Below are 26,949 nucleotides of genomic sequence, written 5' to 3'. Positions count from 1 at the left end.
TCAAGTCACCAGACAGATGGACGGCCGGCTGAGCCAATAGCAGCCCGCGGTGTCGGCGTACTGGGCGTGGCCACCGGAGCCTCGTTTTCTTGACTTTTCCGTCCATTTCAGACCAGCGTCACTACCACCATCCTTTTTAACCGGGACAACATGGCGACTGCAGCGAGCCGTTACTACAGCGAGGACGGCCGGGCTACGAAACGACAGAAAACCGACGGCATGGCCACGGTGAGCCGCAGTGGAACGTTAGTGTTCGATTCCCAGCGAACAAGCGCGGCTCGGTCGCTGCGTGTGTGCGTGACCGTGGTTCATTCAGAGGCGCGTCACAGGTCAACATGTGTATTTATGTGAAGGGGGGTCGTGTTTTAGCAGCTTTACCTCGTATATTACAAACACACAAAGATGCACTTTAATGCTCGTACCTGCGTGGAGCGGTCCGGACCGGTCTGGAGCGGTCTGGACCTGTTCTGCGCCGGCCGGGCCTCGCCTGAGCCCGGCTTTGTTCTAGCTAGTCCACGGTGAGGGTTAGCAACATGCTAGCCGTGAGCTAGCTGTGAGCTAGCTGTGAGCTAGCTGTGAGCTAACTGTGAGCTAACTGTGAGCATGAGCTGATGGCCAACTGTGAACATCTGCTAGTCCACGGTGAGGGTTAGCAACATGCTAGCTGTGAGCTAACTGTGAGCTAACACATTGAGATGGCCAGCATCTGCTAGTCCACGGTGAGGGTTAGCAACATGCTAGCTGTGAGCTAGCTGTGAGCTAACACATTGAGATGACCAGCATCTGCTAGTCCACGGTGAGGGTTAGCAACATGCTAGCCGTGAGCTAACTGTGAGCTAACTGTGAACACATTGAGATGGCCATCTGCTAGTCCACGGTGAGGGTTAGCAACATGCTAGCTGTGAGCTAACTGTGAGCTAACACATTGAGATGGCCAGCAACGGCAACGTTACATGTAGGTCTAGTCAAACCAATATTAATTGTTTGAACACACGTTTGAAAAAAAAGTGTGTTCAATTAAAAGTTAAAACAAGGCACTGTGATTAGCTGAACCAGAGGTTAATTAGCATGTTTTAAGGTCAATACGTCAACTTGCCCTGTGATCCCTCCTAAGTCAGACTCTCTACTTAAGTTAAAGTAACACTGCTAATAGCTAATACTTGTATCCACGCAAAAGTAGAAAAAGTCTTCATTTTTGGATTTGAATAACCTCTGCGTTTTACTGCTATAGGTGTTTATGGTTGAGCTAAATTGATCTATTGCTCAGAAAATCCTTCAGCTTACAGTTCAGATACATTGTTTTCAGGGTAAAAATCAAAGGAATGTTGTGGATTAAAACAATACTGTAGTTACCTTCTGAATCATAGTGGAGTAGAAGTATAAAGTTGCATGTAATGGAAATATTCAACAACAAATTTAAGGGGCTTAACTTAAGTAAATGTACTTGATTGCATTATTTAACTGCACCTATTCCTTTCTTAGTTTGAATTAGTTGATATGGCAGGGACAAAGTTGTTTGATCAACAGCACAGATATCTGAGGACTATTTGCATCTTTTGTCCCTGGTCAGATGTTCAAAAGCATCCCTTTTTAAAATGGAATAAATCTATTAAGATTTTTTATATATATATTTTAAAAAAAAATATTTTTTTTTAAATCTTAATATACACACACACACACACACACACACACCATAATACATTTGCACAGAATGGTACAGCAATATGGTAGTTTTCTGATACAAAATACTAATACCAAATAGTTTATTCACTACAATAACTACTGTACACTAGGGTTGCAACAAACAATATTCCCATTTGGTCTATTTTTGCATGAAAAAAATACTTTTAAATCCATCTAAAAGATCAGGGGGCGTCTTTGCAGCTTTATTGTACCAGCGTCTACAAAAGTATATCTTGTATCTAGTTGTTTTATTCCGGTATTTTTCCACTATTATGTGTATGCTTGACTCGTGTTGTTGGAGGAAACGGACCACAAGATAGCATCAGAGAACATGTGTGCGCTTCAGATAAGTAAATAATCACGCTGAACATGTCCGCTAATTCTCACTTCTTCTTCATCACAGGGATACGAAGACCCACACAAGACCCTTCCTTCTGTCGTGGTGCACGTCCGGGGGCTGGTGGACGGTGTTACGGAGGCTGACCTGGTGGAGGCCTTGCAAGAATTTGGAGCAATCAGGTAGAGGAAGAGAACAGCTCCATTTGTATGGAAAATATTCTAAAAATAACCTGCATTTTAACACAGGACAAATCATGTTGGGTTTAGTTGGGTATAAACTTTTACCTGCAAAATATGATTTTTATAAGTAAAATTATGACAATCAGCCAGCCGCAATTGTTAACCAGTGGAATTCATACCACCGACCTCTTCATTTAACCACTTTTGTTTTTTTTAAGCTATGTGGTGGTAATGCCAAAGAAGCGGCAGGCCCTGGTGGAGTACGAAGACATGAACGGATCGTCCACGGCCGTGACCTATGCTGCAGACAACCAAGTGTACATCGCCGGTCACCCGGCCTTCATCAACTACTCCACGAGCCAGAAGATCTCCAGACCGGGAGACTCCGACGACTCTAGAAGTGTCAACAATGTTCTTCTGCTCACCATCATGAACCCCATCTACCCCATCACCACGGTAAATGCACATATAACAATTGTGGAGCTTCATCCCATTTTGTGACTTTTTTTTCATCGTTCAAACAGAATAGTGGCAACAATGTGAGGGCTGCTTTTTATGCCAGCTAGAGCAACTCACATGGCTGTTGTTAAACGTCAGCCCTGTTGGCATTCAACAGAAGCCTGTCTGCAAAAACCAGGCTTGTTTGAAAGGATATTTTGTAAATAAAATATGAAAGCACCCCATATTATTGGTCAACATGACAGACTGTGGTCTCCGCTGTTGTTGTTGTACAGTATGATGGCAGCGGGCACAAATGAGCGTCTGAAGCTCCGTCCCCCAGCTCTTTGGTAGAATCAGCCGATGGCTGAAAGAGCTGCCCAGCTGCCACAGTTCCTCATGGAGAGGGTGAGAGGGATCACTTTTTGATTTCAACATTTCCCCCTGTGTTTTTTATTTTCCTAGGATGTCCTCTACACCATCTGCAACAACTGCGGGCCTGTCCAGAGAATCGTCATCTTCAGGAAGAACGGCGTCCAGGCGATGGTTGAATATCCTTTTCTGCTGGTGCTCTCTGACAAGGGGCAAAATCTGATTGACAACCAGTATTTTTCTGGAAGTTCTAACACGAATAAGCAAAATATTTGTCGCCATAGTTTTATTAGAGGATATTTGTCAGGTGTGTTATGTCAGTTTGTGTTCCCTGGTATTGTTATAAAACATGCAGATGGCAGTGATAAAACTGTTTGTCATAGTGATTGACTGGCGGTGTCTGTCAATCATCAAGCGGCAAATGCACATGCATATTTTTCTTTTTGCAGCTGCAGATAACAAAAAGCAGCATGCTGCTCTCCCTCGGTTGAAAAAGTACCCGACAAAGACCATTTGTGGTCGCAGATGTCATATCCCTGTGTCATTAATAACAAACCCCTGTGCAGGTTTTTTGTTCTTTTGTGGCTTTTAATAGTCTTAATCATCATTTCTCTTATAAAGATAACCTGGTACTACTCCATCTTTTCCTTAACTCCTGTCATTACGTTCGACTCCGTGCAAAGCGCCCAGCGGGCCAAGGCGTCACTCAACGGAGCAGACATCTACTCTGGCTGCTGCACGCTGAAGATCGAGTACGCCAAGGTATGCTGCAAAACACAGCCAGTGTTCATTGGTGTGGTGGACAAGGAACAATATAAACACCTGCACCATATAATGCAAACCAACACTACGCTGCTGGGAATGTTACCTTTCTGGGTTGATGTAATGCCTCACAACTAAAAACACACACACACACACACTCTGTAATAGTTGCAGATTAATGCTTTTAAACACTTAATTATCATATAAAATTACTATTACTGTCTAAATGTGTGTGTGTGTGTGTATATAGCTATACATTTTTCGGTCAGCCAGTTTTAACTTTTAGATTGTGTCTTCATGCTTGTATTAATGTAAATTATGTCTCCTCAGCCCACTCGTCTGAATGTGTTCAAGAATGACCAGGACACCTGGGACTACACAAACCCCAACCTGGGAGGCCCAGGTAAAAACATCAAACACTCTCCAAATGTTTGCTTTGTAGCAGAGAAGCCTGACATTAAGCATCCTTGCTGCTACTGTGGGACGTTTCAGCAACACTCCTCATTGATAATGCTACCAAATTAATTAATTTAAATTGTTTCCAATGAACATTTATGTAGTGGTGTTGTTTTTGGGGAAGAACTTGTGTGGCATTATGACTGAAGTGTTGCTCTTGGTCTTACTTTAACACTTCTCGATAACACACTACGGTCAGGGTTTGTGTGCAAGTTTGGGGAAATCGGGAGCGATGACATTAGTATTCAAGTTAGATTACTCCTCACAATCTAGCTGTAGAAATTGGGGATCATTTTGACATAACAAATTAAATGAATACCCACAATTCCAGCTACACCAAAGCTAACTGTTGAAGACCTCCGCAGTGGTGCAGGAATAGCAGAAACACATTTGCAGACAGATGACATTACTTAAGTTGTAAATTACATCTGGAAACAGTACGCTCTTCTTTGTAGCTTCAGGCCAGGGTTCTTGTTCCTTTTTCCTAACACAAAAACAGTGTAGCGACAGATGCTATTACAGGAGTGCATGTCAAGTTTCTGCACATGAGCTGTAATTACTGCAATATGGAATTTCCTCCAAAAAACCGCGTTTCAGCTTCCTCATATCTCTTTGATATTGTCTTAGTTGAGTCACTGCTGGTATGTCAGTGAGACATTCCTTCTCTGAGAAGGAAGGAATGAGGATATGCGACACTTCCTTACATTGGGCTCCAGTGCAGCTTTGCTGTTGTTTACAAGATACGATCTGGGCTAACCTCAGAAATCCTGTTTGCATATTTTAGTCATGAAGACACAAACCCATTGTGTTCTATTTACCAATATTTGCTGTTCCTGCCTTCCTGACCACACCTCTAAATGTTCCATTAATGTCAACTTCAGAATGTTAGAAACATTGGTAGTTTTTACAGTTAGGGCAACATGTATTTCAACTTTGACTTTAAAGACAGTCACTGGAGACATGTATCATTGCCACCAAGACTGACCCTGGTCTTTTCCAATGTCATCTAACTTCTAGCTTAAATTCTTCCATTTTAGTTGTTTTTAAAGTAGACCAACAACATCCTAAAGTCTAGCATGTATGGTCAGAGTCCCACTCAAAAATGAGTTTGATATAAAACAAAGTGGCTCTGACAAAAGAGCAGTTAGTCAAAGTCCAACCTGCAGCCTTATTTTGAAGTTTGATTTCTCTGAGAAGTGAGAACAGAGGCATAGACCAGTGACATCGTGTAACCCTTATCTCCTCCTGATAAATCTGTGATGTCAGCGAGTCCAACAAAAACAAAAACATGCACAGGAGGGAGAGGCTGATACATGCTGACAACATCACCACTCCGCAAACCACCACCTCAAGTATCCACTTCTTCAGTGAGGACACAGCCACTATCATACAGAGGGCCAAATGTCCCCCGAGACATGAGGGGACAAACTACAAGACACCACCCATTCAACATGCCGATGTAGGACTGATATACCACTCATTCCTCGTCTCCGCATTCCAGCACAAGAGCCACGAAGACAACGCACACTTCTAGATGGTGGTGGTGGGAGGGGGGTTTGGGCACTGAGCTACACTCGGGGCCCTTCCCCCCTGTTTTTTTCCTGTCCTTACCATTCCGAGACACAAGCAAATGACACATTGAAAGCAGGCCGATAGCTGCATCTGCAACCCCGCCCCCCACTGTCTACACCAAAGGAGACTGATACCAGAGAAGACACAGTATCCACCCAAACAGAAGGTAGAGACTGACATCTCGGTACAAACCGACTGACTGCATACTGATTCTAACCAATCAACATTTGCTAAAGCCTCGGCCCTTCCTGTACTGTTTTGGGCTGCGTTGTTGACACGAAAAACAATACAAAACCCAATTCAAGCAGCACACTCGCTGGCGCCCGCACCAACTGATCCAATAGATGACTCACACCCCCGAATCAAGCTGTAGCCAGCCACATTGGAGTCAACACAAGACAACTGATGAAGACACTGCTGACAACACCATCAAGCACACTCAGGCCCATTTTAATTTTTTTTGGTTTCATGTGTTTCTTCCAGAGTGGAATTATTTTCTCTCACCTCTACATCTTTTTCTCCCTCTAATTTCTTCCTACATGCATCCCTGTTTAGCTATCCCTTTTTTTTCTTTTGAGTGCAGTTATTTTTTTTTTTTAATTTATTCTAAAGTCTCTAGAACCTGTGTAACGCCTTCCATGTGATGCAGGTTTGGCAATGTGCGGCTAAGAGGAGCCAGCTTCCCAACTGAACTGTGCTCTATGGCAGCCTCAAGGCCTACCAGTGGGTGCTAAGCGGACTATTCCAAAAAAAGAGACAAAAAGGACTGAAGCGCCAGCCAAACGGCCGACCGACCAACCCACCAATGGGCGTTTTCAGCTTGATAAAACCCAGGAACGGATCCTGAGGTGGAGAGTTGTTTCCCCCCCAAAAGAGGGAACGGATAAGTGTGGGGATGGATGGAATGAATTGAGTGGAACTGCTGCAGCAAGTATCTTCCTCCCCACTGTTTGTAAGCATGCAGTAAGTAAATCGAGACCTTCCCTGGGGAACATAATCGCACAGCACCACATGACCCCAAAGCCCCAGCACCTCAACATCGCCACACAAGACTGACATGACTCCACCCCTCCCCCCCTCTCATACAGGCTTAATTTTTCTCTTTCTGGAAGAGGGTGTTGGTTGGGGTTCTGTCGGAGCCTGCAGGTTCACTCAAACCTGCTGTATGTCTCTTCACACTGTCATGTCTTGTCCCAGGAATCTCATCTATATGTGGTTCCCCAAACTTTTCTTTGGGAATTAAATCATGCTTTTAATCCAGGGAATGGGTGTGGACCTCATGATTTCATGTAGGATGTGCTTGAGCCATGACCAACCCTGTTCATTACAAAGAGAGGAGAGCTTCTCATCCACCAGCCGCACTGGCTCAGGTGTCCAAAACTTAAGAAGCTTGTTGCCGAATCGCTTTTAGATTTTGTAAGAGCCCGGTTTGTCACTCGCTGAGGTACCAAGCCATCCACATATTTAATACATGTTTAAATACTTCCCAAATGAGGACACACAGCTTTGTCATGAGTGGTTCTGCTGCACTCTCCTGACAGTCTAACTGGGGTAATTTAACATTTGCCCAGGGGAGGAAGAAAATATGTACTTTTTGATTCTGATTTTGTATGACTATTGTGTACCTGTACAGATGGTGATGGAGATGGCAATGGGAGCAATCCAGGTGTGTGTGAGCGTATATTTTATTGTAAATGTATGTATTGTATGAGCCATTTGTGATGCTTATCTAGAGTGACTTTTGTTTGATACATTACATTTTCATCTCTTAGATCAGCATCCACCTCCATGTTTGCCATTTCCCCCTCTTCCATTTTTATATTCTAAAAGTTTACCGTTATGGATATTGGTTTGATTTAGGTCCATTTTCATAGAAATTAAAACCAGTCTTGCCAACTGTTTCTTTCCCACAACTAATGTAATACAAAGTCAATCACTAAGAGATTTTCAGCTACTTGGCTTGATGTCTGTCTAGAGTGTAACGTGGGGGGAGCGTCATAAGATTGTTATGGCTCTATACATGCAATATGCATCAATCTTGAAATGAATGCCTTTGTCTCAAATACAAATTTAAGGTGCCAAATTCAAAATACAGAGCATGATTGAGGGATTGCCTCCACACGGCTCTCAACATGGCGACAGTAGGACCAGCAGCTAACAACGCAAACAGTGCTATATATTATATTGTATTATATTATTTATTGAGAGCGCAGTGCAGAGCGGCGACTATTAGCTAGCCAGTGTGACACAGGGACTTGAGTCAGCCCGGCTATATAAACAAAGCACAGAAGCTGAGATTACAACAGTCACAGAGAGAGAGTGACTTCATTCTCTGATCAGATAGACATTACTCCACTCTGTCTTTACATAGACAATAGTTGCTTTATTATTGTTTAAATTTAGCACTTTTTTGTTTTTGTTTTTTTAAGTTACCCAGGACAAATCAGTTTGTGACCGATAATAACTTCAAAATGTTGTCTTGATGCCATACCTTGTAATGGTCAGGCATCACACTGAGATTTCATTTTCTCTTTATATTTATCTGTCACTTTTTTTCTTTCTCTACCTTTTCTCCTCTTATCTTGTCTTCCTGTTCTCATAGATGATGTCAATGCCAACCCCAACAAGCGCCAGAGACAGCCTGCTCTGCTGGGCGACCACCCTCCAGAGTACGGTAAGGCTCTTCAGAAAACCAAGAAAACGCTCTGATTTTATTTATAGAAATGTTTGTTTCAAAGGACTACTTCTGTTTACCTTAAAATCAGTCTGTGTAGATGGTGTGGCTTATTAAACTTGATGTATTTTGCTGTATAAATTGGTTCTCCACACATTTTAGCTGTAACTCAACATATTAGGATATTGAGACCAAATCTTTTTTTCTCCAAGTGATGACACTTTTCTCTAAAACAGCTCTCAAGTCTCCTTGTCTTATCAGTTTATTTTCTGTTTCCTCATTTGCTTGCCTCATTCGTCAGGTGGTGGCTACCATGGCTACGACGAGAGCTACGGCTCTCCGCCCTACGAGGGTCGCCGCATGGGTCCACCAATGAGAGGGCGTGGAGGGAGAAACTATGGGCCGGGCTACGGGCCTCCTCCCCCTCCTCCCGGCGAGTACGGTGGCCACGCCGAGTCTCCAGTTGTCATGTTGTACGGCTTGGAGCCCGTCAAGATGAACGCCGACCGCGTCTTCAATATCTTCTGCCTCTATGGCAACGTAGAGCGGGTCAGTATCCGACAGTAGAGGTGTCTATGAGGGCTGTGAAGGGGTACGAGAGGCTCTCCACACAATGATATTTGCAAGCTACCAAGTATTTAATGTTAACTTGATGTTAGCAATGTTTCAATAAGGCAAACAGCCATATGAATTACATACAAGAAACTGAGTCCCAGCTACAATCACATTATGTGAAAAAACACTTAGTAATTCCTTACTATTTTTTTTTTTTCTCGTCTTTTTTTGCCGTTAGCAGCAGTTGTCATGCTTCTATACGTGTCACACAGGTGGACATTTGCTGTGTAACTGGAACATTTTGCTCCCCATAACCACACATGCCCTCTTGCCCCCAAGCCGTCATCTAAACCCCAACAGAATATTTCATGTCTCTCAAGGGCACCAGTCAATCCTGTCTTCTGTCCCTTGCTACAGGTGAAGTTCATGAAGAGTAAGCCTGGGGCAGCCATGGTGGAAATGGGAGACTGCTATGCAGTGGACCGCGCCATCACTCACCTCAACAACAACTTTCTCTTCGGACAGAGACTGAATGTGTGGTGAGTTCATCCCGTCCAGTTCAAGAACATTTCTGTTGTCCAGAGGGAGTAGGCCATGAATGAGGCCTCGAGCAGATTAAAACTAGTGAAACTTGTGCAAACAAAAATGTCTGCTCCAGCCTCTACCCGGTGTCTCTCCTAACTTGTAAATTAACAATTTAAAGATGTATAATCCTCCTTCCCTGCAGCGTGTCCAAGCAGCAAGCCATCGTACCTGGTCAGTGCTACGAGCTGGATGACGGCTCCAGCAGTTTTAAGGATTTCCACGGCTCCAGGAATAACCGGTTCACCTCGCCAGAGCAGGCGGCCAAAAACCGCATCCAGCACCCGAGCAACGTGTTGCACTTCTTCAACGCCCAGCCAGACGTCACGCCAGAGATCTTCAATCAGGTCTGTAGAAAGAGGAAATGCATGCGTTTGGACCAGTGTGGCTTGTGTGTTGTTTATGGAAGAAAAAAAAAGGTCAAGGGGGGAAACATTTCACTGCCACTAATGTTTTATTGCATTGGAATATGTAGTAGTAGTATTTTCTGAAAAATGTCCTAAGAAATGACTGCTGCAGGCACTGGCTATGAGAGTAAAGCTGTGGAGCATGCTCCTAATAATAAATGTTGTCTTCTCTGCAGATTTGTGATGAGCTTGGTGTCAAGAGCCCCGTCAACGTCAAAATGTTCACAGGAAAAAGTAAGCTGCTTTGATTCTGCTTATTAAGATGTGTTTCTGTATATTTCCATAACGCTGAACATGTTTAAAAATATTTAGTTCACATCCAATGTGGCTGCTGTTACATCTGGAATCCCTCAATAGAAATAAACACATCAAAAACAAATTAGTAGCAAAGCTCAGCATTGACAAACTGACAAAATGTATCACATTACGTAACACTGCACATTGATATATATTTCTGTATTGGAATATGTGGTGTAATTCTGACTCCTAACCACCAGGTGGCGCAGCCCCCAGCGACCGCAGTGCCTCAGGTCTGCTAGAGTGGGAGTCCATCAACGATGCCATGGAGGCCCTGGCCTTGATGAACCACTTCCAGATGAAAAATGCAGGTACGGGTAAGACACTGAAACTGATCCCATGAACCTTGATGCAAACTGAAGACTGAAAACAGTTCTACCTCAATAAAAAGGAAATACAAGGACTTGATGTATAAATTTTGTTTCAGGTCCATTAACTGCCCAGTTTGAGTAGCAGACTCATAAATGTGAGGGCGTATAACTCCTCAGCAATTAATTAATTATTAAATTATTAGAAGTAGGGATACCATCTCAGTGTTCCTCACAGGATTTTGTGAGACTATGGTGGGCGGACCTGGGTCAAGCCTCACCTGCAAGAAATGCTGTACATTTAAAAGATAAATGCATCAATCTGATTACTTTGAGAGCAATTAAAGAGCTTAGCTCTATGTGCTCTTTCAAAGTCCATTTAGGCTCTGCAAGTACTGTACTTCAGTACAATTTTGAGTATTATTATTTATGTATCCTTAAGCTTCTTGTTATACGAGAAGAAAACTATAGTAGCAAGAAATGGAAATACTTGAATAAAGTGCAAGTACCTCAAAATTGTACCCGATCAGGGGTCTGCGTGTATTATTTCTTTATTTATTTTCGTAAGCATTTCTTTACTTACTTATGACACTTGTCCTGGGTTTCTAGAGTAACTTTTGTTATTGCAGATCCAAACTGAGATGCAGACACGGGTTAAATAAAGTCCCTTTAGAAGAATAATAATTCATCTAACGGTGGATGTTTCTTGTAGCCTGATTTCTGTTTCTCTCCTTTCTCTCTCTCTCCCCAGCTGGTCCTTACCCTTACACCCTCAAACTGTGCTTCTCCACGGTTCAGCACGCCAACTGAGTGCAGCCTCGTAGCCAGTCAGACGAAGATTTGCCCACCATTCCCACGTTCACATGTACTTAGACCATGACTGCTTTAAACACGCCTAGAGAAATTTGATTTTCAAAAGCACCTCCAATACTGTGGAACGATACATTTTCACAGTGCAATTGATCCCTAAAGTGTAGGCTCCTCAAATTTGGTATCTTATGCAGATCTAAAAGAAAATGCTTTAGGCATTAAAAAGTTTTGATATTTATGCCCCAGATGTGGTTTCTAGAGTTTCGGTACCCGTGTCTTCAATATTAAGTTGTCCTTTTTACTTTTTTTGTATTATGCTTCTACAGTAACCTGACATGTGAGAAAGTGTATTTGAATGATTTGGTTTTATGCTCAGGTGGTTCAGTGGCAGTGGACAACATGGTTTTGTAAAAGAGTTGTCATTTTGAACTTTTATTATTATAGCTTACTTTTTTCTTTGTTATTTTAATTGATGCCTATTCAGTTCTGCGTCTCCATGTCTGATATGCAGATGGAATATTGTTTTGTTCTAAGAAAATAAAAAAAACTGAAAATAAATGTATTCTGTGCTTATTCTGCCATCCTTCTGTAAGTGTTCCCTGTCTGTTGTGTCATTGTTTTTTTTCGGGCTGTTTCTCAGCACTGGCTGTAAAACAAACTACTGTTTAGTTTATCAGGAAGAGAACATGAGCAGAGTCATTGTAGGAGCTGCTCGCAACCAGAAAGGATTCAATTGTGGCGTTTGGTGATACAGCTCAAGAAAGATCGAGGAAAGCATCAAATAGATGATCTTCTGAACTGGTAAAACGGTGTGTTGGTTAACTGACCGTATGAATTCTAGACTGTTCTGTTAAGGCGGCATCCAAAAACTGCCTGGTAGTGACAAGAACCAGGACTATTCCTCAATATCCAAAAATGGGAACTGCTGTTAGACATCTTTTTGTGTAAATAAAGACGAAGCAACGTGAGCTTCTTCAGTAAGTTTACGTTTACCTTTCAGACTATCCACTTTGGGTAGAATGTATCTCACCAAAATGGGAAGCATCTCCAGAGGTATCCCCCTGCATATTTACCAGAAATTATTTTACACTTAAGTCTATAAACCAACTCAACTTTAATATTTTATGGAGGAATCAAACCTCACTTTATCAAATAAGCTATCACTGCCAAAGACTTCTCTGAATGTGGACTTTATGAAATACATTTTCAATGAAAACTTTTAACTGAAATGCCTGAAACAATGTGTTAAAACCCCTCAGCAAACTATATTTGACAAGATGGATGGTATTGAATTTATTATAAAATGTCTTTACGAGATTTCCCTATTGCCTCTTGAGCTGTCTAAATATCACTAACAGTAATTTTTACAATCACAACTTTATCACCTCATTATATACCATTATGGAACAACACAGATTTACTTCCAAAAAAGAAACCGCTTATGGAGGGATAGGAAAATTTGGTGTGTAATAAGACCCATTAGATGCAACTGGAGATGTAAAAACTAACAGTGATTTTTGTTGTGAGATTTAATTAAAACCACAGTCAATTTAAATCTCTTGTAACATATGAAAAGGATATTGACTTGTTTCTTATGATTGCCTTATTTGTATTTTTCTTAAAAGGATACAATGTTATTTGTCATTGTACGACAAGGTTGCACAACAAAAAATGTAGATAAAATAACTATTATAAATGGATGGTGAAGGATGAGTTAAGGAGTCACAGCCAGAGGAAGTAGCTGTTGTCTTCTGTGTATCTTTCCAGACAGCAGCAGGGGGAACATGTTTCTTTTAATATCCGCTTAGCTGCACGCCTCCTCTTTTCACCAATATCCCTGATGCTCAGTAGATGGGCACAAATGATGTTCTAGGGGGTTCTATTACCCATTGTAGAGCCCTGCTGTCCTGGGCCGAGCAGATCCCAAGCCAGTTTGTAATGTTTGCAGTCAGGATGCTTACTGTTGCTCCTCTGTAAAAAGATAAGAACTCGGCATGGGAATTTTGCCTCCTTTAGTTTCCTTCAGAAATACAGCCGTTAATGAGCTTTGTCTACCAGGATGGAGATGTGTGAGGAGCATGTCAGGTTGTTCTTGATGCTGATTACTGTTCATTTTCTCCACCTCAGCTCCATTGATGTAGACAGAGGTGTGTGTCTTTGCCTCCTTTTTTCTAAATCAACAATCATCTCCTTGGTTTAACTGACGGTGAGCAGTAGGTTGTTCCCTGAGCACCACTCTGAAGGTTGTTGATTTCCTCTTTATATGAAGTGTCATTGTTGTTTGTAATCTGGCGGATGAAGGTAGTGTCATCTGCAAACTTCACAGAGTTCTCTCCATGTTTGGGGTAGAAGTCGTGAGTGTACATTGTGAACAGAAGGGGGCTGAGCACACAGCCCTGGGGGGCTCCGATGTTTAACACTAGAGTGGAGGTTTGTGAGGAAGTCTAATAACCAGTTACAGAGTGAGGTATTAATCCAGAGATTTTAGTTTATCAATCAGTTTAAGAAGATTGTGTTGAAGGCTGAGCTGAAATCAACCAACATTCTGATGTAGGTGTTATTTTACAGATGAGTGAGGACTAAGTTTGGTTCTTGTGAACCACAACAACCCAAAGACTGTGTACCTTTTAGATGGAAACCAGAGTGATGGAGGACAGTAGACACAGAACTATGGAGACACAGGCTGAACTGAGTGAGTAACTTTAATTTGTACAGAATAATACAGAAACACATGTTTGAAATTTGTCCAGTTAGCTAATCAATTGCAAGGTAAAATCAAGAAGCTAGTTTCCCAGTTAGCTGCATAATGCTAACAGCAAAGTTAGCTTAGCCTTGAGCAGCGGTGGTTTGTGGTGTGAGGTTGGGAGTGTGTGCCCTCCATTGATTTCACTTTCCAAACGTCTCTTTTACTAAAGCCAGGTCATCAAAGTTTCCTGATCTTATAATGTATTTCAGTCTTTGGTTTTCCTCCCAGAGGCCATTACATTCCCTTTTTAATCTCTCAATCTTTTCCCTGCATGGTCTGTTGGTACACTGTTGTTCCTCCTTAGCACGGGGCACTGATGACAGCTCTAGGAGGACATCCACTGCAGCTTGCTTCTTCTTCTTCTCCTCATCCTCCTCCTCCTCCTCCACCCTCTTGTTCTTCATTCCGCTGTGCTGCTTCTCCCTTTTCCTCTTCTTGGTGGCCGGTGTGAAGACGGATGGAACCCAGTCAGGAGATATCGGGATATCAGATTTGGCGCCTATAAAGACAGAAGAGAGATTATGTCCAACAAGTTAGAAAATACATTAGTTAATCTGTGATTCTGCAAACTGGCTTAAAGGAACTGCTGATCATTCTTCAGACTGGAAGTTTTAAACTTTCCTTTAACTATAACTTATTACAACCTCAGTTGTGTTAAACATCAATGAATTGTAAAAGATTATCAGTCCGAACATAAGCTCAACATTGTCTCTGTGCTGCATTCTGTTGAAAACCGGTGCAAAATGATCTGCAAATCATTGAACTTTGAGTTTATTTAGCTCATCAAGGTCCTCTGGAGCTGGTTGTCTACAGCAGCACACCATGGCAGAACAAAGAGTAAAGACATGACTGATGGCTTAGAATAAAACAATACATATATATATATACCCAGAGTAAACCAGAGCTGACCTTTGACGAAGTGTTCGCTGCAGATGCGTGTGTACTTTGACGGCTGCCATTGTTTGCCCTTCCCCCGTTTAATGGCACAAATCCACAACGCCCTCCTCTCCGGGTGTTCTCTCTCGGACGGGATCCTGTAGAAACACAGCCCGGGCTTGTTTCCTCGTCGGTTGGTGCATCCGACTGCACAGCAGCTATCCGGCATGTTGACGAAACGAATAAAGAAACCTCTGACCCGTCAGCCGGCGGGCAGCGGGACGCGTTGTTGTTGTTATGCCCTCCAAGGGGGCGTTCCCGGACGGACGTGACGTCACGAGAACGTCCATGTTGCACATGTGCAGCTAAGAATGTCTTAAAAGTTCAAAAGAAAGTTTTAACACCCAAATGAATGGGTATTGGCAAGCTAATTGCTAACCTGTTTTTACATTACATTACATTACATTACATTATATTACATTACATTACATTACATTACATTACATTACATTACATTACATTACAGTCATTTTACATTACAGTCACGCTTTTATCCAAAGCGACTTACAGGAAGTGTATTCAACATAGGTATTCAAGAGAACTACTAGTCACCAGAAGTCATCAGTGCATCTCCTTTCTTAAACAAGCATCTTAAAGCATAAACCAGAGCAAAAGTATAGTGCAGAGGCAGATTACTACGAAAACAATAATTGCAACAGACTAATACGAATATAATAAGTGCTACAAACTACTACGAATAGGATAAGTGCAGTAAACTGATACAAATATACAATAAGTGCAACAAACTAATACGAATACAATAAGTGCTACGAGGAAGGCTCAATAAGTTATCAGGGTAGTACTTCTTGAAGAGGTGAGTTAAAGATGGGCAGCGACTCTGCTGTCCTGACGTCAGTGGGGAGTTCATTCCACCACTGAGGGGCCAGGACAGGAAGAAGCTGTGACCGGGTGGATCGGCCGCAGGGACTTCTGGTGACTAGTAGTTCTCTTGAATACCTATGTTGAATACACTTCCTGTAAGTCGCTTTGGATAAAAGCGTCTGCTACATGACTGTAATGTAATGTAATGTAATGTAATGTAATGTAATTTAAAAACATGGTAGTGCTTTTTCCCCACCTCGAGTAGGGTTGTCTCAACTTTTAGGGGCCTTCGTTCCTCTACTAACTTCATAGTAGTCAGGTCTGTTGTGCCAAATTATAGCAATTTAGAAAACGGCAGGATTAGGCTCCGCACTCTGGAAATGAAATGCTGGCCAGATAAACAAAACTGTAGCTATATGTAGAAATATCTTTCACGTTCTGAATGTGGGGTATTTTGGATGCAAATACGTTGTGGATAAGGAAGTAGTCCAGCAGACACGAGGCAACACAGCATCAGCAGTCCACTTCAAGTACATCACATGAGCGCCAGTTAATAGAGTGTCTTGATAAACCCAAACTCCGGTGACTTTGAGGCTAGCAAGTGCAGAGAACGGGAAAATTGGCCCTCACGGCCTTTGCTCCACAATTAGCTGCGCCTGCTACTTTAAGACTCATATATACGATTTATTCTTATATGACTTTGATACACCTAGTTTTTATTAAATGGATACATTTTTTTGGTTAATGCTTGGATCATCCTCCAAAACCCCCAAAAGTGAGAATATATACTTCTCCAAAAGGGACAGCGTCTATCAAATGTGTTCCTGGAAATAATGATCAGAATGTCATCATCCTCGGGTCGGGGTATCTCAAAATCTCAATGCTTTTTGGGGGATTTGCTCCTCTACGATCTGTGATATGATGATTATGATTCATCTGTGGTACAGCTGCAGTAGTAACACTGGTGAAACATATACAGAGACATTCTGTGTTTTTAAATCGATTATTTTACACACATACACACTTTAATTTAAAATAATTGTATATTTTTGGATTATAACATTATAACAGGATTGGCCCAATAAAACTTTTTGATGTGAATTCAGAAATAATTATAAGTGCAATTTCAATAACCACTGGTATGTGCCATAAAAAAGACATTTCTTGAATTAAGTAATTTAATATTGTTAAACTGGCATTTCATGTGCAACTAAGCATAGAAGAAAGCTGAGATTTATAATAATTTTGCAAAGAATACAGCCTTAGGTCTCATTAGGAACCATTAAGCCCCACAACCACTGGCAGCAAGGATGATTCTTTCACATTGGATGGTCATTTCTCTGGCTGTGGGTATTGTTTGGCCCTCTATCATCTTTTTTTGATGAAAGATATGACTGTACACAGTTTTTTTTTATTACACAATTTAAGAGTACATTTAGCCTGTTGTGATTGGCACAATCCTGTATTATTCATTGCTCGAAAAGATCTGGGGATGTTGCCCACTTTCATTGTTTTGGACAGAGTGCTGGTTTCTTAAAGGGGAAAGTTTAAAAGAGTGAAAGCATACCAAAGCACTTTATTCTTTAAAAATATATTTTTACAAAAAATTTTAATTATGTTGTTGATTAGTATTAATATTACATTTTTATGGGAGGAGAGGATTTTTCCCAATTCTCAAGATTAGGTGTGCTGCATGTTTGATAAGCCTAGATAAAGTAAGGATTTAAAATATAAACCATTCATTTTATATAACAAATGCTGTAATTACTAAGAAGATTGTACCTCTCATGTGTGGGTGTGACTTTTTCCTCTTGTCATCATCGTTTATATCTATACAAAAAAAATAGATCTAGCCTCTTAATTTTGACTTAATAGATGGTCAACTGGAAGGCCCTGTAAACTTTTTTTTCATATTATTATGTTGACTGTTTTTATTTCATTATTAAACACTTTTGCTGTATTGATTTCAGAAGATAGGTGATAGTTACAATTTTCCGTATAAAGTAAGACATCTATTACGCTCTAGAAGGGGGTAATAGGTATTGTTATTGGCATCCATCCATGTACATTCATAATTTTGTGTCAGATTTCTTTTCTTTTCTACAGGAGCCCAGATGATTTGATGTTTTAAAAACGGATCAAATATGGCATCTGACTTGACGCAATGAACATAAATATATTATAAAACATTTTTGAACATATAATTTAACAGTCCCCTTTAAACACCAAAAGCCATGACTTAAATATGTCACAGCCGGTGTCTCTGCCGTTTACACCCAAACAGCTTTTCAGTGATTCCATTTCATGGAATGGCAAAATATGGTGGCCAAAATAGTGCTGGTTCTAACCCTGCTAACAGGACCTTTTACATGTTTACACATATTTGTACAGTTATTCTTCTTCTTTATTTAGGTCTGAATATCCAAAGCACACTGGCTTTGACAGCGCCTCAATTGTGTTTTGGAAGTTTAATCTGGAGCAAGATATTTTTGGTGTTGACCGAATGTTAAAAAATACTCATGTTTGTAATTGGTAAATGGAATTGTACTTGTATAGCGCTTTTCATGAGCTAGTACGTTTGTGTGGACTAGACTTTCATTCAAAACAAAATATGCTTCTACATTTTTGGACCTGAACCTGTATTAAACCATTAGTAACTGTTGGTTTTCTTTGGCCACTGGGTGGCAGCGGAAACAAGTTGTGGACTAATAGTTTCTTCAGCTGTTAAATGCTCCACTGTTTACACCTGCTGGCCTCTATCTGTGTTTGTCTGCTTTTTAATGCTAAACAGTTAGTGTACAGTGGGTTTAACTGAGCCTTTACACTGAAAACCGCTGTCTTTTGTAGCTAAAAATGACACCATAAGAGCGGTGATAGTGTCCCATAACTTTAAAGTTGTGGGCCGACAGATACTGAAGGAGCTGAAACACTGAAGCAGAGCGGAGCTGAGCTTAAATCTTTCTCTGGCTGATGACTTACAAGTCATCATTTTAATACCACTTAAATACACTAGGTCTAATGTAACATTGCCTAACCCAAGTTGAAAAAAGCAAATTAATATAGGTTGCAGAGTGGAACAATAATTCACCAACAGTGGAATCGTCCTTGTCAAATCTCGAAAGCCTTCTTGCATTCCTCTTTCTTTGCTCAGCTTCTGTGTCAATGTTTGACTTTTCTGCCAGCAGTCTGATCTTTTCAAAGGCCTTGTTGTAGGAGTCTTGAGATATAATAATAAGAAAATCATCAGAGAAATGTCTCAATACATTTAAGAATGCTTTAGATATTAATTGTTCTTTTTCACAGCTCAACCTGAAACCGTGTTATCGTTTCTGGCATCGTCAGCAATGTATTTGGTTTTACTCCTCCTATTACATTACATTGTAATCTAATCTAATGTAATGTAATGTAATGTAATGTAATGTAATGTAATGTAATGTAATGTAATGTAATATAATCTAATGTAATGTAATGTAATGTAATGTAATATAATCTAATGTAATGTAATGTAATGTAATGTAATGTAATGTAATGTAATGTAATGTAATGTAATGTAATGTAATGTAATGTAATGTAATGTAATATAATATAATATAATATAATATAATATAATATAATATAATGTAATATAATATAATGTAATGTAATGTAATATAATGTAATCTAATGTAATGTAATGTAATGTAATGTAATGTAATGTAATGTAATGTAGTGTAATGTAATATAATGTAATGTAATGTAATGTAATCTAATGTAATAATAATAATATAATAATAATATAATGTAATGTAATGTAATGTAATGTAATATAATAATAAATGTAATATAATATAATATAATATAATATAATGTAATATAATATAATATAATATAATATAATGTAATATAATATAATATAATATAATATAATATAATATAAATATAATGTAATATAATATAATATAATATAATATAATATAATATAATAATAATATAATATAATATAATATAATATAATATAATATATAATATAATGTAATATAATATAATATAATATAATGTAATGTAATATAATATAATGTAATATAATATAATGTAATATAATATAATATAATATAATATAATATAATATAATGTAATGTAATGTAATGTAATATAATATAATATAATATAATATAATATAATATAATATAATATAATATAATATAATATAATATAATATAATATAATGTAATGTATAATATAATGTAATGTAACACATCGACCTTAACTTTATAATATATTCCTACGTCATCTCTGCTCCACTACCTCGTCTCCTTAGCGACCCCCCGTCGCTGACTCGGTTGCCATGGAGATCTGCCGCAATTTCCCGGATGTAGTATCCTCTCCCCCCCCCGCTCCCCCGCCCCCCCCCCCCTTGTTCAATCAACATGGCGTCGGGAAAGTGATACTTCAGTTCGCACAAAGTTAGCTCCGCGTCTTGCTCTCTCTGAAACGGAGGGAAGTTTGTTCCCAGCCCGGGTCGGCGGCAGCACAACGTGTCCTTTGGCTGGTTCGGGTGAGTAGGAGCGAGGGGCTCTCCGTAGTTGTAGTTTTACTGTGGTTGTAGTTTTACTGTGCGCGTCCCGCAGCTAACGGTGGCTAACGTTAGCCGCTTTCAGGTCTCTGTGTGGAGGAGACCCTCCTGTGACGCTGGTGGTTCTCACGGAGTAACAAGGCCGGGAGTCACTTGTGAAAGTTGTTAATGAACAATTAGAAGCCGAGCTAGTGTCACTGTGGCACATCCAGGAGCAAAGCTGCTTCTGGGAACATTATCTACCTGTTCTTATCTACCTGCCTGCTACCATGAAGCACTGCACCTTCAGTTCCTGCTCAGTGCTTCAGGTGTTCTTACCCTTCCTGTCAAGTGAAAACTCTTTTAAAACAAACAAACAAACAGCTTCTTGGATCAGCCTCTATAGATAAATGTCTTGTAAACAAGCTTTGTAAAAGTGTTTGATTTCAATTCAAACCAGATTTTAGTTTAGTTTAGGGGGTATGATTTAAATTTTGTTTCATATTTATTCTCATTATTATCTACTCAAGATCTTCCTTGTTGTTAGTGTTTTGGTACTTTTTGTAAAAAGGAAAAAACAAAACGTTTAATGACATCTTAAGTAAAGAGGTAAAAAATGAAACACCAAAGTATGGTTTACATTACATTACACTACATTATATTACATTACATTACATTACATTACATTGCAGTCATTTAGCAGACGCTTTTATCCAAAGCGACTTACAGGAAGTGTATTCAACATAGGTATTCAAGAGAACTACTAGTCACCAGAAGTCATAAGTGCATCTCCTTTCTTAAACAAGCATCTTAAAGCATAAACCAGAGCAAAAGTATAGTGCAGAGGCAGATTACTACGAAAACAATAATTGCAACAGACTAATACGAATATAATAAGTGCTACAAAGTTTACATTTTGTACTACCTTGTCATTTTCAAGTGCCTTCATCATTTCAAGTGTTGAATGTAGAAAGAAATGCCTCGTCACAAAGCTCATGAAACAGTTGACTTGTTTTTTTTTTTGTTTTTTTTTTTAGAGATCTGTGGTTCTCACAGGACAGCGAGGCTTCAAACATATGATGATTTTTATAGAATATGATGCATTGCTGTAGATTAAACCAGTCAGCAGTAAATAAGGTTTAAACACCTACGGTCGTAAAATTGCAACGTTCATATTAATGCAGCAGTTAATCCCAAAACATTATGCATAGTAGTAAACTTTGGGTACTTTTTTCTGATAATACTTGCTTTAAAATAACGTTATTACTGTTTTGAATGCAGGACTTGTACTTGTAATGGAGTATTTTAACAGTGTGGTGTTAGTACTTTTACTAAGTAAAGGATCTCCCACCACTAACTAACGGTATTACAATGCTCATGTAAGTTTAACTGGTCAGAAATGTGGTAAACTTTCATCTTCACCGGTAAAGCAGGTGTGTGTTTCTGGCCAGACTGAAGGAGGAAAGAGGATATTGTCTGTCTGAGATTTGATTAAGTTGCTCTCTCCCCTCCTTGACCCCACTTTTTATTGAACAAGTCATTTCTCCTATCCTTTGGTCTTTAATGTTGCTCTCTCCCCCTCCTTTTCCCTCAGCTGCCATACATACATGTGTGCTGTTCATATGTATGTGCATGAGTAAGTGGGAAAGAGATTTTGCATGCAGTTAGATAGTCAGCAAGGTTGTGCGATTAGTGCTGGGCACACCACACATTCTTGGGATGCCAGAGCTGTATGGAGGGGTCACTTTTCTCCCTCACGTATACACACCATACCCCAGCAGGGAGCACCTCTTATCAAAATCATCCCCCATCTCTGCATCGTGCTCGGAAAGTAAGTTATTCAGCAAGGATAACTGTGTCAGGAAGGAACTGGGTGTCAGCTTAGAAAATCACCAGGAGCTACAGGTCAGATGGCAAGTAGATCAGCGTACTCTCTGTCACAGTTTGAAAAGTTAAGTATTTATAAGATGCAATTATCGCTCATTAGAAACTAGCATTTTTGTGATCCTTTTTAGGAACGGAGCAAAAACGGAGTTAGTTGCAGATTGCGATGAAAAACACTCACATTGAGTTGATTGTGGCGAATTTCCATTATTCTGAGAATCGATGAGTGACTTGAAAAAGCTGTCTAGCTAGCTATCATAAAAGAGAAGTGAAAATTCATCCTGAATTAAAATCCTCAGGAATTATAATGTAATAAAGTACTGATTTAGACGATGTTTTCTTTTTTTTTAAATCTATTTCGAATTTATTTATGCAGTGGGACCTTATGATTAATAACTACATTATTTAAGATTTAAGATAAGTCTTCACTGAAAAGGATTTTTTCTATAAAAAGTCTAATGCAATAAAATATTTCAGTGATAACAGTATGTTTTCGTGCCATTTTAAGAATTACATATTTATATATTTTGATGATTATTGGAATAATATCTTCAATCGTTATCATTTTGGCCCGTATAACCATGACATGACATTTTCTTATTGTTCCATTTCTAGATCCCTTTTTTCTTGGGAGTATTTTAAAACCAAAGTAAGGCATTGACTTTTAGGCAACTAAGGGATGGATTTGGTCAGGATTATTTAGTTGATGTTGTTAAAATGTGAGACTTTTTCACATAGATGTATAGGAGGAAAGAAGAGGAGTTTGTTCAATTGATATATTTCACCATATTTCCCTGCAGGGTTTTAGATTTCCTGTGTTCAGATTCAGTTTGCAAGCCCAGAGAATCGAACAACAGCAACACCCGGAATCAACTCTCGTTGAAGGTATCTTCATTGGAAGCAGTAGGGTGTTTTTGTTTGTTTGTTTTTGATAGTCGGACCAGATATGGAGTTTATGGTTTATGGTGAATCACAGTTGGAAAGTCAAGACGTGAAGGCATAGACAATCAGGAACTGTTGATGACTGTTGACAGACAGGATGGATGTTTGTCGACCTGAGGGTCCCTCAGAGAAAGAGAGAGACAAACACAGCTGCGGTTCAGGCGTCTTCCATGAACTCCAAACAGCTTTAGTATCGACATACGAGGGGGCAGCTAGAGGCTGAGGCTGTGAATGATCTTATTAGCAGTAAGCATTAAGAGCCAGAGACATCACCCTGCACATTTAAGGAACTGTGTGGCAAATTTATTATCAAGCATTCAAAATGTGAGTGTCATTTTTATTGTTATTGTTCCGTCTTCTCTGTGTGCACTCCTTGCTGGTTGAATGAATGCCGTGGTGAATGAGCAAGCATTGGAAACATTAAAAGTCTTGTCTTTCTCCTGGTGTCAGATTTCACAGAAAAAGATAGCTTGAAAAAGAAGGAGGAGGGGGGGCAGAGAAAAGGAAGTGATTGATGTGGGAGAAAGTAAAGAGAAAGGGAGGTAGGTAGGTCTGAGTGTTTGTGGAGAGTCCAGATAGTCCGGAGGAGAGGGTATGAAGGGGGGAGGCGAGCTGCCGAGCCAACACCGGGACAGATTCAGCTACCGGCTAACAGCCAAACAACAAAATCTGCAGAGAAAACACAGCAAAAATGGACTCCGCCTCATATCAGGGGAGACATTCTTTTTAGTGTGGATGAACTTGCATTCTTTGTTTCATGTAAAAGGGTCCAGAGACCGAGGATGACTCCAAGCTGACTAGTAGTGGAATAAAAAGCCCTACGTGGGTCATAGCAGACCCCTGCCTTTTTGATTCCTCCCTGTAACAGGGAGAAGAGGCCAGACTTATTGCCTAGAGGAAAGAAAATCCTCTCAGGAATGACTGCAGCAGCCAACATCAACAGACGCTCGAGGTGCTCGGGAACATAGGCAAGAACACTGTATGAATAAAAATAAATATTCATAACAATAACCACTTTTGAGACTTAGTTTCCACCACCAGGTCTGGGTTTCAGACCACCATTGTGTCCAGCATATAGAGAGTTAAGAAATATTGCTCAACATTTCTTTTGTTTTTGTCTCACCAACTCTGTTGATATTCAGCTCTGTACAGTTGAATTCATCTCCTGCCTTAGAAATATAGGCTTTCTTTCGACTCACAGATGCTTAAAAATACTTTTCCTTATACAGCAAACTGTCAGTGATAAGATTCCTGTATTTATTTTAGAGCCAAGATGTGAATGTGTTGAACTATTAGTGTTTAATGGACACAGAGATTGTGTGGATAAGTATGAGTCAATCAACATAATAAAATGGGTAATTATTTAGAAAATCGATTTATTGTTTAATTTGTAACATGTTAAGTGTTCTCAGGTCAAAAGCGATGACTTTCCTCTTTCCTCTTTCTCTGGACCCATGGCTAGACAGAGCTAGCGCTCTCAAGAGATCCCTTTGGGCTTTACTGTGATGTGATGGCATCTGGCACTGTTTTCTGAAATTGTATAGATTAATTGATGAATCAAGAAAGTAATTGTCAGATATAGGGTCTGAAATACATTTTCTACCTCACCTGCCACTGTGGAAGGTCACTGACAGCCACTTAATATTATTGTCTGCCACTTCTCACATCTATAGAGCATAGATCCATGGCAGGTGACCTTGAATTTTTACCTGCCATAGGCAACATTTACTCTGTATTTGGCAGGTATTAATATCACGACCATGTCAATTTAAGCTGTGTTAAGATGTGTTTTTTTAGTTTTCACACTGCAACAGAGTGAGGAGTTTTGTTCTTGTGTTTGCATGTACATTTGTTTTAATCTCGCCCGAAAATCAAGCTCAGGCCTGCAGGTTCCCAAACACACAGTACAAAGAGATTTCTGGATGGTGGCTGCGTTTCACCTCGCTTGTATTGGTGGTGTTGCAATACTCATGAATGCATGTTATAGTGGGCAGGCCAAAAGCTGTGGTGTTTTTTTTTGTTCATGTTTTTTTGCACTCTCATAACTCTGGAATAATCTGGACAACAGAGGCACGGCTTTTGTTGCAGTGCTCAGTCTGTAAATAAGTATTTACTTTCTCAGGATCCTGGTATCGAATCAGGCTCCACTCAAGTGCTCTTCAACAATCTTGAAAATGAATCCAACTTGTTGAAATGTTATGTTTTATTAACTGTTTTTGGAATCTGTAGATTTCCATAGTTTAGTCCAAGATAGAATTTCTGAACGAACAACTGAATGCAACTAGAATGTTTTATGTGTTGTTTTAACATTTCCAAACTTTAAATACTTGTTTTCCGTGGCTTCCACTTGCTCATGCACACAGCAGTGGTAGAAGGAGAAGCACACTCACTTTCCTGCCCACATATTTTCACAGTTAGTGTATTTCACCAGAATCTCATTACAATAACTTGCCTCTGAATAACACTCACCAGTCCCATGCTGTATTTGGCAGAACCGCCTCGCAGACAGTAAATCTCAGAGCAGCTGACACGGTGATGACTGGCCTCACTAATGACCGAGGAGATCGATGTGATGTTTGACAACAACATCACCTCATTGTCTTCGTTTTATGACCACATGCCATCACCATGTAATGATGGTGCTGCACTGAATCGTGCTGTTTAACAGTATGTTTGATGTTTAACACAACACTAACTTTGCTCAATATCACCTTGTGTTTATGGGGCACCAACAAGTTATGATGAGTGTAGTTGAGTACCAGTGGTGGAATGTAAGTACATTTACATATTCAGGTACTGTACTTAATTGCAAATTCATGGTACTTGTGTAGAATGACAGTTTTTCATCCCTTTTCTGTCAAGTGAAATCCAGGTATCTCCAAATTTTGATTGTGATCCTTTTTTTGGATGCTTGTCTAGGCTGTAGCATAAAATCAGGCGTTGTTGGGGCTTGTTCTCAGTTTGCACCTGCAGCTGTGCTTAAACTCACAGTAGTGAAGAAAACATCGTTGCATATGCCTTGTTTCATAGCCCTGATCTCTCTCTGTCTGTCTTTTTAAATGTCAATAGTGTTGTTGTGTGTGTGTGTGTGTGTTTGTGTCTGGTGACTTTTTACACCCCATGCATCCTTTAACTTGCAGGTAGCTCATGAACTCCCTCCAGCTAACTTGACTTTCTGAACTTGTTATTTCTGTCAGCAAGCGAGACGTGAGTGTGTATGTGTGCGCTGAAATATGTGTCTGCTAGCTCCTGTGATCTACGTAGCGCTCTCTTTATCATTGACCTTTCCACATTCCACAACCTGCTCCTGGAAGTCAGCCGTCATTGGCTGCAACACTGCATGCTTTGTTTGAACTCAGCCTCGGGATTGGCCGGTTTGTGTGTTGTCTGGCTCAGATACGTTGAGTGGACCTGTTCCTGTTGTATTCTTTACTCTAAAAGGAATGTCAACAGGCCTTTTTGCTTTTTGACACCTTGGAGTCTGTTAGATAGTAGATGATAGCTAATAAGACGAGAACAAAGAACTTGTATTATAAACTGTGTTTTAATGTACGTTTTGATTGTGGAGAGAGTATGGAGGATTATCATTACATTTTAAAGCAGCTCGCATATTCATTCAGTTAATCATTCATCTGAATTAGGGTGAAATAACT

General features: G+C 40.0%; 3 protein-coding genes across 4 annotated transcripts in view; 2 read left to right on the top strand and 1 right to left on the bottom strand.

The window, feature by feature from the left end:
• The first annotated feature begins 68 nt into the window (after positions 1-68).
• Positions 69-11,987, top strand: LOC129111785 (heterogeneous nuclear ribonucleoprotein L-like). Of its 2 annotated transcripts, none has more exons than XM_054623925.1 (14): positions 69-228; positions 2,087-2,202; positions 2,421-2,658; positions 3,106-3,191; positions 3,678-3,774; positions 4,105-4,177; positions 7,436-7,468; positions 8,405-8,476; positions 8,778-9,025; positions 9,449-9,570; positions 9,759-9,960; positions 10,197-10,254; positions 10,518-10,634; positions 11,377-11,987. In XM_054623925.1, exons 1-14 carry the CDS (start codon positions 151-153, stop codon positions 11,433-11,435), a joined length of 1,599 nt encoding a protein of 532 aa, XP_054479900.1. In that variant the 5' UTR covers positions 69-150; the 3' UTR covers positions 11,436-11,987. The 2 variants fall into 2 exon arrangements, with proteins under 2 accessions (XP_054479900.1, XP_054479980.1); XM_054624005.1 differs by having other exon boundaries at positions 71-228; positions 10,518-10,628.
• Positions 11,988-14,120: 2,133 nt separating this feature from the next.
• LOC129112068 (peroxynitrite isomerase THAP4-like) lies at positions 14,121-15,369 on the bottom strand. Its single transcript, XM_054624202.1, has 2 exons — positions 15,091-15,369; positions 14,121-14,680 (listed from the first exon to the last, which is right to left on the bottom strand). The coding sequence occupies exons 1-2, from the start codon at positions 15,284-15,286 to the stop codon at positions 14,322-14,324; spliced, it is 555 nt and encodes a 184-aa protein (XP_054480177.1). The 5' UTR covers positions 15,287-15,369; the 3' UTR covers positions 14,121-14,321.
• A 4,976-nt stretch (positions 15,370-20,345) lies between these two features.
• pak4 (p21 protein (Cdc42/Rac)-activated kinase 4) overlaps positions 20,346-26,949 on the top strand; it is a 36,808-nt gene continuing 30,204 nt past the window's right edge. Inside the window, exon 1 of the mRNA XM_054623644.1 lies at positions 20,346-20,473. The gene's annotated coding sequence lies outside the window, so the exon portion shown is untranslated. The remainder of the gene's footprint in view (positions 20,474-26,949) is intronic.

Source organism: Anoplopoma fimbria, chromosome 1 (genome assembly GCF_027596085.1).
Source record: "Anoplopoma fimbria isolate UVic2021 breed Golden Eagle Sablefish chromosome 1, Afim_UVic_2022, whole genome shotgun sequence".
Lineage (NCBI taxonomy): Eukaryota > Metazoa > Chordata > Actinopteri > Perciformes > Anoplopomatidae > Anoplopoma > Anoplopoma fimbria.
The sequence above is the reverse complement of the archived record's forward strand: the minus strand, read 5'-3'. Positions and strand labels throughout refer to the sequence as shown.

Excerpts from the sequence above, each read along its gene's own strand:
- LOC129112068 (XM_054624202.1), bottom strand. The coding sequence starts at position 15,286 with ATGCCGGATAGCTGCTGTGCAGTCGGATGCACCAACCGACGAGGAAAC. Across the intron at positions 14,681-15,090 it reads CAGCGAACACTTCGTCAAAG|GCGCCAAATCTGATATCCCG; the intron begins GTCAGCTCTGGT and ends CTGTCTTTATAG.
- LOC129111785 (XM_054623925.1), top strand. The coding sequence starts at position 151 with ATGGCGACTGCAGCGAGCCGTTACTACAGCGAGGACGGCCGGGCTACG. Across the intron at positions 9,026-9,448 it reads TCTATGGCAACGTAGAGCGG|GTGAAGTTCATGAAGAGTAA; the intron begins GTCAGTATCCGA and ends CCCTTGCTACAG. Across the intron at positions 9,961-10,196 it reads CGCCAGAGATCTTCAATCAG|ATTTGTGATGAGCTTGGTGT; the intron begins GTCTGTAGAAAG and ends TCTTCTCTGCAG.